The sequence below is a fragment of the Sapajus apella genome, unplaced genomic scaffold (assembly GCF_009761245.1).
Source record: "Sapajus apella isolate SASKATOON/1434 unplaced genomic scaffold, GSC_monkey_1.0 scaffold21, whole genome shotgun sequence".
NCBI classification, from domain to species: Eukaryota; Metazoa; Chordata; class Mammalia; order Primates; family Cebidae; genus Sapajus; species Sapajus apella.
This window is the reverse complement of record NW_022436961.1, coordinates 1,602,490-1,619,198: the sequence shown is the minus strand read 5'-3', so window position 1 is coordinate 1,619,198 and position 16,709 is coordinate 1,602,490. Positions and strand designations below refer to the sequence as shown.

At 48.0% G+C, this 16,709-nt stretch overlaps 1 protein-coding gene across 7 annotated transcripts in view; it reads right to left on the bottom strand.

The window, feature by feature from the left end:
* The window catches only part of SLC20A2 (solute carrier family 20 member 2), a 120,151-nt gene that overhangs the window by 5,119 nt on the left and 98,323 nt on the right, over nt 1-16,709 (bottom strand). For all 7 annotated transcript variants that reach the window (XM_032288057.1, XM_032288054.1, XM_032288056.1 and 4 more), the window contains 4 exons: nt 13,377-13,580; nt 11,271-11,859; nt 4,113-4,298; nt 2,817-2,901 (listed from right to left, as the gene is read on the bottom strand). In XM_032288057.1, coding sequence (XP_032143948.1) covers nt 2,817-2,901; nt 4,113-4,298; nt 11,271-11,859; nt 13,377-13,580 — 1,064 coding nt within the window. The remainder of the gene's footprint in view (nt 1-2,816; nt 2,902-4,112; nt 4,299-11,270; nt 11,860-13,376; nt 13,581-16,709) is intronic.

Sequence of the window (16,709 nt, the reverse complement as noted above, 5' to 3'; positions counted from 1 at the left end):
AGCTCTGGACTTTATCCAGAAGTGCAAGATCAGTGATATCAGACAAACTGACTAGAATCCAAGTTGTGACCTATTACAGATGGCACCCCGCTGCAGGCCCATGTGAGGGAGACCTGCTTTTTGTGTCAACAAGCTATCCTAACACTACCCATCACCAGCTCAAAAAAAACAAAACTTATCACATGCTTGTACAGATATCTTAGGATAATGATAACATTACATCTATTCGCTGTAAAAACTGGATATAAATCTCTTAGTTACACATTATTATAAATATCAATACGGTATTGGGGAAATCACACGTCAAGAGAATTTAAGAGTTTGGCTTTTTAAATAAGCATTTTATACTTCTCATCTATTCCTATAGTTTAGTGTTACTAGAGTTTAGTGTTATTAGCAAAATCAGTATTGTCCATTCCAACACTGTATATAGTAAACATCCGTACGGACTAGACTGCTCATACAGTTAGCTACAAGCTAACTCATACAAGCTGGAAAAACCAAACCTGTGCTGGTTTTTCAAAAGCTCTTTCAGGCCGAGCACGGCGGCTCATGCCTGTAATCCTAGCACTTTGGGAGGCTGAGGCAAGCAGATCACCTGAAGTCAGGAGTTTAAGACCATCCTGGCCAACATGATGAAACTGCGTCTCTACTAAAAATACAAAAATTAGCTGGGTGCGGTGGCACGTGCCTGTAATCTCAGCTACCCTGGATGCTTAGGCAGGAGAATTGCTTGAACCCAGGAGGCAAAGGCTGCAGTGAGCCAGGACCATGCCACTGCACTCCAGCCTGGGTGACAGAGCAAGACTCCATCTCAAAAAAAAAGAAAAGCTCTTTCAACTGGTGTGGAACAGTCTGCCTGCCTTCAGCAGTCTTGCTTAAGGGTAGGTTAATCATTAAAAAGATGGCATTACATCTGTTTAAAAGCATTCCAAAAGACATATGATGAAAGTCACAAGCCCGTGTCCTTGGAAAGAATGTATTTAGTGACATGCGTCTCCTCTATGCTCCTACATAACCCAGTAAATGGAACTGACATGGAGATCGGGGAAGATGTCACTTTTCATTCCCTATAGTCTCGTATTGTTTATTTCAGTGAATATGTGCTTCTCTGGTAAGTTTTAAATAACCCATTTTAGGAAACTCACAATGAATGGGTAGCGGGCACACCTCTTCCTGCCTGCCTTCCCCATGCTTGCCAGGTGGAGCCGGGGAGGAGGGCGCTGGCCACGCCGCCCACGTGGGTGCCTCATCTGGGCGGCTCCCTGGCTTTGTAACCTCAGGCACTTTACTTAACTTTCCTCTGCTTCAGTTACCTCATGTGTGAAGCTGGAGAAGGTTCTTGGGGAGACTGAGGGGGCTCATGTTCACGGCGCCAGTGGAGTGCTTGCCTCAGCCACCCTGGCCATGGTTGGGCGCCATGATGGTGCCAATGGGGACCTGAATAAGGAGGTGTGACCTGAGGTAAATATCTGAATCCTCCATCTATCACATGTGGCTGTGTGCACGTGGGAAGCGGCCCAGCTCTGAGGGAACCCAGTCTCCTCACTTGTGGACTGGGAGTTGACAGTTCCAACCCCACAGACTTGCTGTGGAGAGGGAACGGCGCACCATGCATGTGGTGCTGAGCACAGTACCCAGCACTTCCTGATGATCAGTAAGTGGGGGTATATGAATACAGACGCTTTGTGGAAACTGAAGTGTTTCCATACATGATAGCAAAAAAGGAAAAAAACAAAACCTCTTTCCACTGAGGCTGATTCTTCATGCACAGAGCCCCAGCTTTGAAACACACTGCTGGGGCATTCCAGACGCTCTTGTGAGGGCCACCTGACCTGGGTGTTTGAAGCACGAAGCTGCCTGCCTTTGCTTGGAGGTTTTTTTTTGTTTTGTTTTGTTTTGTTTTTTTAACTTATGGCTGGAATCTTAAAATCGTGAGTAAATATAAACGTGGGTGGCTGTGGCTGTCATGAGGGCTCATGTATTCCTCCTGCTGCCTAGAGCTCTGCCCCTACGCAGCAAACGCCAATGAGTTTTTCTCGAATGATGCAAATAAATGAACCTAGGAAACATCTGGAAGGAACTTTTGTTTAGTTGAGACTGGAGAGTGTGTCTGTACACAGAGGCTCACCGGAGCTATTTTAGAAGTATCTGTCTGTAGATACTGGGCAGAGTTGGGTGATGAGACCCGGGTTCTGGTCCTCCCCACCCTGGCAGCCTGTGGATCGCTCCCTGGAACTCCCCGAGCCCAGCTTTCCTCACCACCACCAGGAGCCCTCTCTTGTCCAGCTCCAGGTTTCAGAGCATGGCACCGTGGTCAGTATCAGCAATTACCCCTCATGGGGAAATAAGGGCAATATAGTCACTTTGAACATCATTTAAGGAACAAAACCAGAAACAATTCCACGGAAATGATTTTTGTTAATTTCTATTTCCAGTGTCAACCCCCAGTCCCCTGAATGGCTGGACTGAGTGGCAGGCTCCCAAGTGAGCCCATGGGTATGCTCAGAGCACATAGGAGGCCGATCAAACTCCACTGTGGAAACCAGGAGGGCAGCAGGTCAGTCCCAGGCAGGCCAGCCGTGGCATTTTGCCTTGGAAAAGCCAGGTCTGAACGAGGGATGGTGTTGTCCTGCCAACAGGAGGACGTTGGAGGGGCAGATGGAGGAACACAAGGTCCTGGCACAGGCGGAGAACCTGAGAGACGCGCTTTGCACCACCACCTTCAGAGCGCTACCGCCTCCCTCGCGTGCGCTCGGTGGCTTTGGACCCACCCTAACGGCTTGGGGAAGGGCTCCCGGCTGGCAGGGGCCTACCTTGCAGTGCGTGGTGCTGACTGGGAGCCCGATGTTGGAGGCGATCACCACGGTGAAGGCGGAGGCCAGCTCGATCGTGAAGCCACTGCGGGGGGAGCATGAGACATGTCACGGGCGCCCTTTTATCATCCTCCCTGACACCCCGCGGGCGCCAGAGGCTCGCCAGAACATTCTGGGGGGTGACTGCCGACTGCTGACTGGGCAAGATCGACTTTAACAGAACAAGGGGCTGCTCAATCGGCACCAAGGCTGTGCTTTCCTGCCACTGTCCCCAGCGGCCCGGCTTTCTGATACCTTTTCAAAGCCCACGCACGGCAGTCCCGTGGCCAGACATTCCTGCTGTGCAGTAAGATAGCCATTTCAAAAACGGAAAAGGAAAAGCTATGCTCTCATTTTAAAAATGCGCACTTATTACAAAAGAGTGTATTTCTCTCGGATTACTAACTGTTCTTCAAACCAATCTTCTAAATTATCTTTTATTAAAATGAATTTCAAGTGAGAACCAAAAATTAGAAATTTAAAGTCTGTGTGTATATAGGAGGCTCCCTGAGCTATTTTAGCTTTCTCTGCAGATGTAGAGCAGAGCTGTGTGATGGGGTTTGGGTTCTGGTCCTCCCCACACCCCAGCTGCCCTTAGTTCCCTTCCTTTAACCCCCGAGCCTGTAGGAAAAGGAAACCTCCCATATGGTTTAAAAAGAGAGATTTCCCATCACAGATGGCTCCAAATTTTGGTTGTATTCTAAAAGTTCTGGAAGTTCCTTTAACCCCTGATGCAGCTGAAGGCTTATGTGGTTGAGAGACCACATTTAAAGCCTCCAGAGCTTACCCACGACGGCAGGGGACACCTCCCTGTCTGGCAGAGCAAGAGCTAAGGTAACCCCAGCAGGGTGGCCGCTGAGAGCTGGCATGGCCAGAGAACTTTCAGGAAAGATTGGCTCCGGGGCCTGCCGCAGTCTGTGCCCTCCGTGCCCACCTGCCTCTGGCCCCCAAGCTGGCTGAGGGTAGGCTTCTCCTCTCCTCCCTGCCTGTTCCGCTCTGTTATCCCTCCTTTTCTGCCCTTCCCTCTCAGGGACGCTTCCCACTCAGGGACCCTGTGGTCAGAGGCTGGGACACAGGGAGGGAGGAGGAGGGGAAATGGCATGCAAGGTGGGTCAGGGCCATTCTTGCCCACTGTCCCCTCCTCCATGACCCACTACTGACTGCCAGTGTTGAGCTGGCCATTCAGACACAGCTGGGCAGCTCCACCCAGGCCTTGGATGACAAGCCTGCCCTGCCTGTCTACCGGCCCGGGCTTACCTGGATGGCGTGATGGGAGTGAGGTCCTTCCCCATGGTCTGGATCACTCTTCTCCCCCAGACCCAGAGGCCTGTGCAGATTCCAACTCCTCCATAAAACAGCAGCCAGACGGGCGTAGCTGCTTCTTGCATTACCCCGCCTTGTCTGTAAATCAGCCACAAGGCTACCAGGGGACCAATGGCATTACTGGGAAAAAGAAAAAGAAAAAGAAAAAAGATTAACTACACATGCAAGCGGCACCATACACGATACAGGTGACTTTCTTTTACTGTGCTTCACTTTATCACACTCCACAGATATGATGTTTCTTCCTTCTTTATTTCTTTTTTTATTTTTTTGGAGATGGAGTCTCGCTCTGCCACCCAGGCTGGAGTGCAGTGGCATGATCTCAACTCACTACAACCTCCGCCTCCTGGGTTCAAGCAATTCTCCTGCCTCAGCCTCCCTCCCGAGTAGTTAAGAGGACTACAGGTGTGCACCACCATGTCCAGCTAATTTTTGTATTTTTAGTAGAGACAGGTTTTCACTATATTGGCCAGGCTGGTTTCGAACTCCTGACCTTGTGATCTGCCACCTTGGCCTCCCAAAGTGCTGCGATTGCAGGCGTGAGCCACTGTGCCCAGCCTTCAGGTATGGTATTTTTTACAAATTGGAGGTTTGTGGCACCCCCACATCAAGCAAGTCCACTGGCGCGATTTTCCAGCAGTGTGTGCTCACGTCATGTCTCTGTCACATTTTGCTAATTCTCACAGTACTCCAAACTTTTTCATTATTATCATATATGTTGTAGTGATCTGTGATCAGTGATCTTTTATGTTACTATTATAATTGTTTTGGGGTACCATGAACTGTTACCATATGAGATGGCGAGCTTCACTGATAGATGCTGTGTGTTCTCCCTGCTCCACTGACCTGCCACTCCCCCGTCTCTCTCCATATCCTCCGACCTCCCTATTTACTGAGATATTGCAATATTGAAATTAAGCCAATAAATTACCCTACCGTGGCCTCTAAGTGTTCAATTGAAAGGAAGAGTTGCATGTCTCTCAGTTTAAATCAAAAGCTAGAAATGATTAAGCTTAGTGAGGCTTGTCAAAATCGGAGACAGGCCAAAAGCTAGGCCCCTTGGGCCAAACAGTTAGCCAAGTTGTGAGTGCCAAGGGAAAGCATCTTGAAGGAAATTAAAAGTGCTACTCCAATGAACACATGAATAATAAGAAAGCAAAACAGCCATATTGCTGATATGGAGAAAGTTTGAGTGGTCTGGATAGAAGATCAAACCAGCCACAACATTCCCTTAAGCCACAGCCTAATCCAGAGCAAGGCCCTAGTTCTCTTCAATTCTGTGAAGGCTGAGAGAACTCAGGAAGCTGCAGAAGAAAGGCTGGAAGATAGCAGAGGTCAGTTCAGGAGGTTGAAGGAAAGAAGCCATCTTTGTAGCATAAAAGTACAAGGTGAGCAGCAAGTGCTGATGGAGAAGCTGCAGTGAGTTCTCCAGAAGATCCAGCTAAGATCACTGATGAAGGTGGCTACACTAACAGCAGATTTCCAATATAGAAGAAACAGTCTTCTATTGGAAGATGATGCCAGCTGGGACTTCTAGAGCCAGAGAGAAGGCAATGTCTGGCTTCAAAGCTTCAAAAGACAGGCTGACTCTCTTTTCAGAGGCTAATGCAGCTGGTAACTTTAGTTGAAGCCAATGTTCACTTACCATTCCAGAAATCCTATTGCTCTTAGGAATGACGCTAAATCTACTCTGCCTATGCCCTAGAAATGGAACAACAAAGTAAATCTGTCTGTTTACACATGGTTTACTGAATATTTTAAGCCCACTGTTGAGACCTACTGCTCTGAAAAAGTATTAATATTTCAAAATATTACTGCTCATTGACAATGTACCTGGTCACCAGAGAGCTCTGATGGAGGTGTGTAAGGAGATGAATGTTGTGTTCCTGCCTGTGAACACAGCATCCATTCTGCAGCCCATGGATCAAGGAGTAATTTGACTTTCAAGTCTTATTACTTAAGAAATACGCTCTGTAGGGCTGTAGCTGCCATAGATAGTGATTCCTCTGATGAGTCTGAGTCCACTGAAACCTTCTGGAAAGGATCCCCCATTCTAGATGCCATTAGAACATCTGTGATTCATGGAAGTAGAAATACCAACATTAACAGAAGTTTGGAAGAAGTTGATTCCAACCCTCGTGGATGACTTTGAGGCGTTCAAAACTTTAATGATGGAAGTCACTGCAGATGTGGTGGAAATAGCAAGAGATCTAGAAGTAGAGCCTGGCAATGTGACCAAACTGCAATCTCATGACAGAACTTTAACAGATGAGGAGGTGCTTCTTATGGATGAGCAAAGAAAGCTCCTTGAGATGGAATCTACTCCGGGTGAAGATGTTGTGAACATTGTTGAGATGACAACAAAGGATTTAGAATATTCTATAAACTCAGTTGATAGAGCAGAGGCAGGGTGTGACTGGATTGACTCCAATTTTGAAAGAAATTCTACATTAGGTAAAATGTTATCAAACTGCATTGTGTACTATGAAGAAATCTTTTGTGAAAGGAAGAGTTAATTGAAAACGGAAGAGTTAATTGAAAAGAGTGGCAAATTTCACTATTGTCTTAATTTAAGAAATGGCGACAGCCACCCCAGCATTTAACCACCACCACCCTGATCAGTCAGCAGCCATCAACATCAAGGCCAGACCCTCCATCAGCAAAAGGATTATGATTCACTGAATGTTCAGAGGGTTGCTAGCATTATTTTTAGCAATAAAGTATTTTCAAATTAAGATATGTACATTGCTTTTTAGACATAATATTCTTGCGCATTTAACACACTACGGTATGGTAACATACAAACATAACTTTTCTATGCACTGGGACACCAGAAACTGTGTGTCTCACTGTATTGTGATACTTGTTTTATTGTAGGGGTCTGGAACGGAACCCGCAGTGTCTCCCAAGTATTCCTGTACATGGTGACTTTTGTCTTGAGCATAGCTCATCTTAGTGCATTTGAGGTTCACCTATACAACATAGTCATGATCAAAATGATTTTTTTAAAAATTTTGGTAAAAAGCATAACATAAAATTTACCATTGTAATCATTCTTATTTATAATTTAGCAGTGTTAAGTATGTTTACATTGTTGTGAAACAGATCTCCAGAACTTGTTCATCTTGCAAATGTGAAGCTGCACTCTTCAAACAAGTTCCCATGGCCCCTACCCACAGCTACTGGCAGCCGCCATCCGACTTTCTAGTTCTATGAATTTGACTGCTGCAGACAACTCATAGAAGGGGAACCATAAAGTATTTTTCTTTCTGTGATGGTTTATTTCACTTAGCATTGTGTCCTCCAGGTTCATCCATGTTACAGCAGGTGACAGGACTTCCTTCTTTTTTAAGGCTGAATAATATTCCACTGCACGCACAGGCACGTTTTGTTTCCATTCACCTGTCAGTGGCCATCTGGGTTGCTCTCCCCTCTTGGCTGTTGCAAACGGTGGTGCTTTGAACGTGGGGTACAAATGTCTCTTTGAGACTCTGTTTTCAATTCTCCTGGATGTATACCCAGAAGCAGGAATGCTGAGTCATAGGGGAGGCGGTTACACCATTTAATTCCCACTAACAGCGCACAGGGTAACAATTTCTCTGTCCTTGACAACACTTGTTACTTTTTTAAAAATGGTAACCATCTTAATAGGTGTGTAATTTGTTGTTATTATTATCATATTGGGACAGAATCTCCCTCTGTCACCCAGGCTGGAGTGTAGTGGTGCAATCTCGGCTCACTGCAACCTCTGCCTCCTGGGTTGAAGCGATTTTCCTGCCTCATCCTCCCGAGTAACTGGGACCACAGGCGCCCACCACCAGGCCCAGCTAATTTTTGTATTTTTAGTAGAGGTGGGGTTTCACCATGCTGTCCAGGCTGGTCTTGAACACCCAACCTTAGATGATCCATCTACCTTGGCCTCCCAAAGTGCTGAGATTACAGGCGTGAGCCACCATGCCCAGCCTATTAAATCAATTAATTTTTTTTTTTTTAAAAGTCTTGCTCTGTCGCCCAGGCTGGAGTGCAGTGGCGAGATCTCAGATCACTGCAACCTCCACCTCTGGAGTTCAAGTGATTCTCCTGCCTCAGCTTCCCGAGTAGCTAGGACTACAGGCACGCACCACCACGCCCACCTAATTTTTGTATTTTAGTAGAGGTGGGGTTTCACCATGTTGGCCAGGCTGACCTTGAACTCTGACCTCAAATGATCCACCCACCTTGGCCTCTCAAAGTGCTGGGATTATAGGTGTGAGCCACTGCACCTGGCCAAAATTAATTTTTTAAACAACCAAGTTCACGACACAACAACCAAGTTCTTTTTTTCTTCCTTTTTTCCTAAAATTTCTATTTTCTCTGCCACCCCCTGCTGCTGGTACTACTAACATGAGCTGCCAGTTTTGGACAGACTGTCAGGCCCCATACTATGGGGTGCAATATTTTGCTAAGCATCCATCCCCACAGCCACCCTGCACAGCGGGCACTGTGGCTTCCGTCTTACTGATAAGGAAACCGAGGCCAGGGTCCCACCTCTGAGGTGGCAGAGTGGGCACAGCCCAGGCTCCTTCAGGCCCTCCCACCCTGTGCCTACGTTGCTCATGTCTGTCAGGCCCCCGGAGCCCATGAGACCCCGAGGTGCTCTTAACAGCTTCCCTGGCTCTTTTTTCCTCCCGCAGCCAGCTGTGTAGACCGGGTGTCACTGAGTCACTGGAACTGGCTTCCAATTCAGCTTCGGTCTCCCTGTGTGACCCTGAGTGTCAGATCCCATCTCTGACAGATGCCCGCCCCTGGCTTAGAGGGGTGTTAGAGGGAGGGTGGGATAGCCCACGGCAGCTCAGTGCTGAGGCCTCGGGGCTCAACCTGGTGCTGAATGCATGGACGCCTCTTCTCACGCAGATGACTTCTAGAATGGTGCTTTCACCAGATGCCCTCCCTGCTCCAAAGCCATAACAGTCCCCATGCTGCAAGCAACTGCTTGGAATTCTACAATCACCCCGAGCAGCCACTGCCTAGTTGCTTTCTTTGAGCTGAAACACTGTTGTGTGTGAGTACGTGTGTGTGAGTGTGCCTGTGTGAGCACACATGTGTGTTTGAATGCGTGAATGTGACACTGTGTTACTTTTCCATGGATACGTTTTTCTCATCTCCCTGTGTTTAAATTCCCAATGGACAGGGACCCAGTTCCTAGCACTCTGCCAGTACCAGGCCTTCTGTAAAGAATGCTTGATGAGGAGGAGGAAGTGGGACAGCGTGGGGGCAGACAAAGTTACTAATAGGACAGGGCACGCTGTCTCCAAGAAAATACCAAATAAAATATCACAGAAATGCCCATGTGATGCTGAGCAGAATAAAAGATGCACTCGTCTGCAGTGAGACTTCTTTTATGAAGAGCAGAGACGCAGCTGCACGTGGGGAGGCAGCGTGCGCAGCCCACGGGGAGTCACTGCTTGCAACAGAAGATGACAACAGCAGGGTCCCCTGAAACATCAGTGGGCTGACCACGAGCAGAAATGCACAGAAACCGAGCAAGTTGGGAGCACCATCCTCATTACAGTACACAGGGGAAGCCTGGGAGGTTAGGAATTGTTTCCCCCCATTTTACAGATTGGGAAACAGACGTCAGAAAAGCAAGTGACTTGTCTACACAGCTGTAAGAAGACAGCAGAGACCCAAACTTGGGGCTCTCGGGCCCCAGGAGGCTGCCCTGCTTCCTACATGCTGGGCCTGGGCATGGGGTGGGGAGGGTGGGGTCAAGGTTAGAGAGTCGTTAACTGCCCCTGTCCCTACACACTTATTTGCAGGATGTCTGTGACATTGTATGTGGTGTGATCTGCAGGCTCTGGCAGCAGCTCCAGCGGCTGCTCCATGCAGTGGGGAGAACTACAGCCCACGAGTGGGGCGGAGCCTTCTCACTGCGGTTAAAGATGCTACTGAAGGATGGCCAGGCGCGGTGGTTCACGCCTGTAATCCCAGCACTTAGGGAGGCCGAAGGCAGGCGGATCACCTGAGGTCAGGAGTTCCAGACCAGCCTGGCCAACATGGGAAACCCTGTCTCTACTAAAAATACAAAAATTAGCTAGGCATGGTGGCACACTCCTCTAGTCCCAGCTGCTTTGGGAGGCTGAGACAGGAGAATCACTTGAACTTGGGAGAAGGAGGTTGCAGTGAGCCGAGATCTCACCACTGCACTCCAGGCTGGGGACCAGAGCGAGACTTCGTTATAAAAAAAAATAATAATTTAAATAAAATCACCTCCTAGGAAGTACTCCTCGCGTCCCGGTTTGGCATACCTACTTTCTTGCTGTTTCCTCAGTCCGGGTGCTCTGCCTCCCGCTGCTTGCCCTAGCAGTCCTCCATCCAAGTCACCTGCTCTGCACCCAGTCTGGCCTGACCTGAACTCCGGCACACATGCCCGCTGCCTGCTCGGCCTGAACAGCAGCATAGCGCACTGGCCGTGTCCAGGGCCTGCGTCATCCCTAAAAGGCGGCAGCTCCACTCTTGCCTTTGCCGACGCCATGGCTCCTGTCCGGCATCAGCCTTTCCTTCTTCTCTCACATCCACGTCCAGCCCATCGCCCAAAAGCCAGTGGCCCTGTCAAACGTACCCTGCGTGGCCCCAGTTCACAGCTCCACAGCTTCCCTCTTGGGATGAGACCTTCCTCTGTCCACTGGCCACGCGCTCTGCATCCTCGAACTGCAGACGCGCGGTCTCCGCTCGGCCCTCGCGCGACCTCCTAGCTCGTCCTGGAGGGCAGAGCTGTGTGTCTGCCTCAAGCCCCTGCACCTGCCATTTTCCTTCCTGCAGACACCAAGCGACCACCCCTGCAGCTCCGTCATTGGCCAGCCCTTCCCTGGGTAGCCCAGGTCGCACGGTCACCCCTGCAGCTCCTGCCCTGTGTCTACCTTACTTTCCTGCTAATGCTGTCGCGGTCCCGTATGCAATGCTGACTTATGGATCTGTCCACCGCCTGCGCGCCCTACTCCAGGCAGGGGCTTCCATCGGTGCCATTCACTGCTGGATCCCGGCACTCGCACAGCGCTGGCGCCTGGCAGAGCCTCCGGGACCCTTGATGAATGAACAAATGAATGCACCCACCTCACATCATTGCCGCCGTGAGCAAAGGACCCAAAACAGGCGGTGAGGACCTGCAGGAAATGGAACAGTAGGTGCACCTCGGGCGCGTCCTTCTCCTCCTTCTCCTCCTCCGCAGGGTCCTCCCGCGGCTGGTCAGGGTCGGCCAGCTCCGACGCCAGCTTCATCTCCACGCCGCCCTCCTCCGCCTCGATCTCCGCCTCCGCCACCGCGTTGCAGTAGCTCGAGTAGCTGTCGTAGCGCAGCCTCTTTTTGGAGTAGGACACGGTGTCGCCCACCAACTTCTCGCTGTCCTCCGGGGCCGACGAGTCCGCGGCTCGGAAGGTGGCGTGCACCGGCAGCCCGCAGATGGCCGCAGTGTAGCACGTGTAGCTGTTGTTCCGGCGCAGCAGCCGGTAGCTGCTCTCCTGGGCTGGCTTCTCCTCGGGGCCCCTGTCGATGTGGATTTTATGCAGCAGGTCTTTGTAAAGCCCCGAGTCTTTGTGCACGGTGTGGTACACGTGACCGTCGCTCCTGGTGTGGCCGTCGAAGCCGAAGGTGCCGTTGGAGACGGGCGATTTCACAGAGCCATGGGTCATGGACAGGGCCCTTCCTGAAAAGGGTTAGAGAAGGTCTCATTTTCCAGCCTTGCCAATATAAAGTGAGGAAACACTCCCCACTGTTTCATGGCACTTATCTCTGGAAGGCTGGGGATGACTTATTAACATACACTATCTTCTCTAAGTTGGCCATAAAGGACATGTACTATGGTTACCATTCAAAAAATAATAAACGTAGAAACATACAACAGAAGGGCAAAACTAATAATGTGGTATTTTCAGAAAACATGTTAACTTCTCCTAAAAAGTGTCTTCCAGAAATTACTATGGCACTTGGCACTAAGAAATTCATCTTAGAAAAACTTCACAGGTAAGACAAAACCTACTTCATGTGAGGTGGATATTCCAGGTGCTTCTGTTTTGGTTTTGTCTTTGGAGGCAGGATCTCAGCTATGTCACCCAGGCTGGAGTGCAGTGGTGCAATCATAGCTCATTCCAACTCCAGGGCTCAAGTGATTCTCCTGCCTCAGCCTCCAAGCATCTGGGACTACATACAGATGTGCACCATCATCCCGGCTAATTTTCTAGGTGCATCTTAAAAGGTCAGTCATACTGTCAAAGGCAGTATCTGAGATAAATCAGGCAAAACAAATTTGCTTTCTCTGGGCCACATCTGAGACTGTGTCTGTGGCAGGCAGGTGCCAGAACCCACCTTGCAGAGGTGGCAGCCACCGGGGCAGGCTTGGGCAAAGCTGTGCTCCCCGGCACTGTCCATAAACATTAAGAGTCTAAAGGACACAGAATGGTCTGGATGTTTTCTTTTTTCTTTTCTTTTCTTTTTTTTTTTTTGAGATGGAATCTTGCTCTGTTGCCCAGGCTGGAGTTGCAATGGCGCAATCTTGACTCACTGCAGCCTCCACCTCCCAGGTTCCAGCAATTCTCCTGCCTCAGCCTCCCGAGTAACAGGGATTACAGGCGCCCGCCACCATGCCCAGCTAATTTTTGTACTTTTAGTAGAGACCAGGTTTCACCATGTTAGTCAGGCTGGTCTCAAACTCCTGACCTCAGGTGATCCACCTGCCTTGGCCTCCCAAAGTGCTGGGAATTACAAGCATGAGCCACTGTGCCTGGCCAGTCTGGACGTTTTCTAAGGTTTCTGGTTTCTGTGATTCAATGGTGAGACCACCTTGGTTACAAATTTAGCTTCCTCTTTGCAACTTCCATAGTAAGCTGGGTTAACCAGTGTTCAGCAATTCGGTGACTCCTAGGGCATGGAGATCTGCACGTGTACTGAGTGAGTGCAGCACAGACATACAGTGCGTGGCCCCCGCGCCTCTGGTGAGATTATAAACCGCTCTTGGAGGAAATCACAGGACCAGATTAAGATTGCTCTGCTGACTGTGGAATGGTTTCCTGAGGCCTCCCTAGCCTCTGGGTTTTCTCAAATCATAAAACCAAGGGATGCTTTTGTGCATTAAAACCAGACTGCCCATAGCCAGGCCCAGCTGGTCCTCCCTGGAGGAACATCTCCGTGCCACCACAGAACCCCAGCTCTCCAGGCACATCTTACCGTATGCAGCCCGAGGGTGGCTGCCCGTGGAGGTGCCTTCCAAGGCCCCTGACGTCTCTCCTGCCGCCCCGGTGAGCGGGATGGTGCTGTCATCATTAGCCTTGGCACCTGGTAGCTCTTTAAATACTGGGGATTCTGCTTCCTGAACTTTACTGAGACTTTCATCAGATACGCGTGATAAAGCACCTTCTTTTTGTAATTTGCCTAAAGAAAACAGAGTCATACGGAACATTCTATAAGAGAGTTCTTATTATTGAAGCATGAATACTAAAGAGTCAATATATATCTTTATGCTTTAGCACTTACTTTGGAAACCAAAAAAATAAGTTATAGCTAGATAGAGAAAAGAAAGTCGAGGCTGGGCACGGTGGCTCACACCTGTAATCCCAGCACTTTGTGAGGCCGAAGTGGGTGGATAATGACGTCAGGAGTCTGAGACCAGCCTGGCCAATATGGTGAAACCTCGTCTCTACTAAAAATACAAAAATTAGCCAGGCATGCTGGCAGGCGCCTGTAATCCCAGCTACTCAGGAGGCTGAAGCAGGAGAATCACTTGAACCTGGGAGGCGGAGGTTGCAGTGAGCCGAGATTGCTCCACTGCACTCCAGCCTGGGCAACGGAGAGAAACTCTGTCTCAAAAAAAGTAAAGAAAAGAGAAGTCAAAAGTCCAATTAATTACCTGGAAAACTCTAGCTAGAAAATTCAGCAATTGAGGAAAAGATGGAAGTTTAGGGCCTGAATTATCATATGCAAAAACAACCGAAAAAGGGCTAGATCCAAATACCACAGTTCCTTCCAGTGCTAATGTTCTGTAAATCTATAGCCACCTGGACTGGCCTTCTGTTTGCTTAAACTAACCTCAGAATCAGAAATTTCAATTTCTGAAAAATTTCCTTTTTCATAAAGTCACATAAATAAAATCATAAAATATGCAATCTTTTGAGACTGGAGTCTACTCAGCATAATGCCTTCGAAATTTATCCACGTCATTACATGGATCGATAATTTCTTCCCTCTTATTGCTGAGTAGTATTCAAATGTACAAAGGCACCACAGTTTCTTTATTTGTGGATAATGTAGATTATTTCCAGTTTTGGGTGACTGGAAATAAAGGTGCTATAAACATTCACGTGCAGATTTTTGCGTGAATTTAAGTTTTCATTTTTCTAGGGAAATATCTATGAGTGGTTAAGAGTATATTTATGGCAAGTGTTATCCATATAAGAAGCTGCCAAACAGTTTCCCTGTTCTGTCTGACATTCCCACCAACAATGTATGAGTTCCAGTTGTTCTTCATTCTTCTAAATACTGACAGCATTTAGTGCTGTCAGTATTTATTATTACTATTTTTTTTTTAATTTTTAAATGTTTTATTTATTTTTCAGATGGAGTCTTGCTCTGTTGCCCAGGCCGGAGTGCAGTGGAGCGATCTCGGCTCACTGCAACCTTCACCTTCCAGGTTCAAGCAATTCTCCTGCCTCAGTCTCCCGAGTAGCTGGAACTACAAGCATGCCCCACCACGCCCAGCTGATTTTTAAATTTTTACTAGAGATGAGGTTTCACCATTTTGGCCAGGATGGTCTTGATCTCTTGACCTCGTGATCCACCCACCTTGGCCTACCAAAGTGCTGGGATCATAGGTGTGAGCCACCGCGCCCAATCTACTGTCAGTATTTTAAAAAAGCCATTCAAGTAGGTGGTGGCAGTATCTCACTGTCATGTGAATTTGCACTTCCTGACGACTAGTGATGTTGAGCACTTTTTCATGGACTCATTTGCTATTCATCTATCTTCTTTGGTGAAGTGTCTATTTAAAGATTTTTATTTTTGAGATGGAGTTCACTCTTTTTGCCCAGGCTGGAGTGCAGTGGCATGATCTCGGTTCATGCAACCTGTCTCCCAGGTTGAAGGGATTCTCCTGACTCAGCCTCTCAAGTAGCTGGGATTACAGGCACCCGCCACCATACCCGACTAATTTTGTATTTTTAGTAGAGATGGGGTTTCACCATGTTGCCCAGGCTGGTCTTGAACTCCTGACCTCGTGATTTGCTCGCCCTGGCCTCCCAAAGTGCTGGGATTACAGGCCTATTGCAATAGGCCTCTAAGGTGGAGGTTGCAGTGAGCCACTGTGCCAGGCCTATTTCGCTCATTTTTTGACTGAGTTGTTTCCTTTCTAAAATTTCTTTATATATTTTTAATATAAGTCCTTTGTCAGGTATGGGATTTGCAAACATTTTCTCCCATTCTGTTCATAACACATCTCACAGAGCAATAGTTTCAAATTTTGATGAAGTACAACTTACCAACTTGATCTTTTTTTTTTTTGAGATGGTGTTTCACTCTTGTTGCCCAGGCTGGAGTGCAATGGTACGATCTCAGCTCAATGCAACCTCCACCTCCTGGGTTCAAGTGATTCTCCTGCTTCATCCTGTCGAGTAGCTGGGATTACAGGCGTGCATCAGCACACCCAACTAATTTTGTATCTTTGGTAGAGACAGCTTTCTCCATGTTGGTCAGGCTGGTCTCAAATTCCAACCTCAGGTGATCCGCTCGCCTCAGCCTCTCAAAGTTCTGGGATTACGGGTGTGAGCCACCGTGCCTGGCCTAACTTTTTCTTATATAGCTCATGTTTTTGGTATCATATCTAAACACTTTTCTCAACCCAAGGTCATAAAAGTTTTCCCTTATATTTTTTTCCTAAAAATCTTATTGTTTTTAAATTTTATATTTAGATTTATGATGCACTGTAAGTTAATTTTTAAAGTAAGGGTTAGGTGAAGGTTCTTATTTTGGCATATGGATGTCTAGTGTTCCAAAACCACTTGTTGAAAAGACTGTCCTTTCTCCATTGAACTGTTTCTGTACCTTCATCAAAAATCCATTTGCTATATTAGTGTGGGTCTATTTATAGATTCTATTCTTGTTCCATTAATCTATGTGTCTCTCTCTCTTCCCTAATTTCACACTGCCTTGTGCCTTCATAAGAAGTCTTGAACTGGGTGTGGTGGCTCACGCCTGTGATCCCAGCACTTTGGGAGGCAGAGGCGGGCGGATCACCTGAGGTCAGGAGTTCGAGACCAGCCTGGCTAACATGGTGAAACCTCGCCTCTACTAAATATATAAAAATTAGCCAGGCATGATGGCACGCTCCTGTAATCCCAGCTATTTGGGAGGCTGAGGCACAAGAATCACTTGAACCTGGGAGGCGGAGGTTGCAGTGGGCTGAGATGGCGCCATTGCACTCCAGCCTGGGCAACAGAGCGAGGCTCTGTCTCAAAATAAAAAAATTTTAAAAAAAAGTCTTGAAGTCAGGTTAATACAAATCCTCCAACT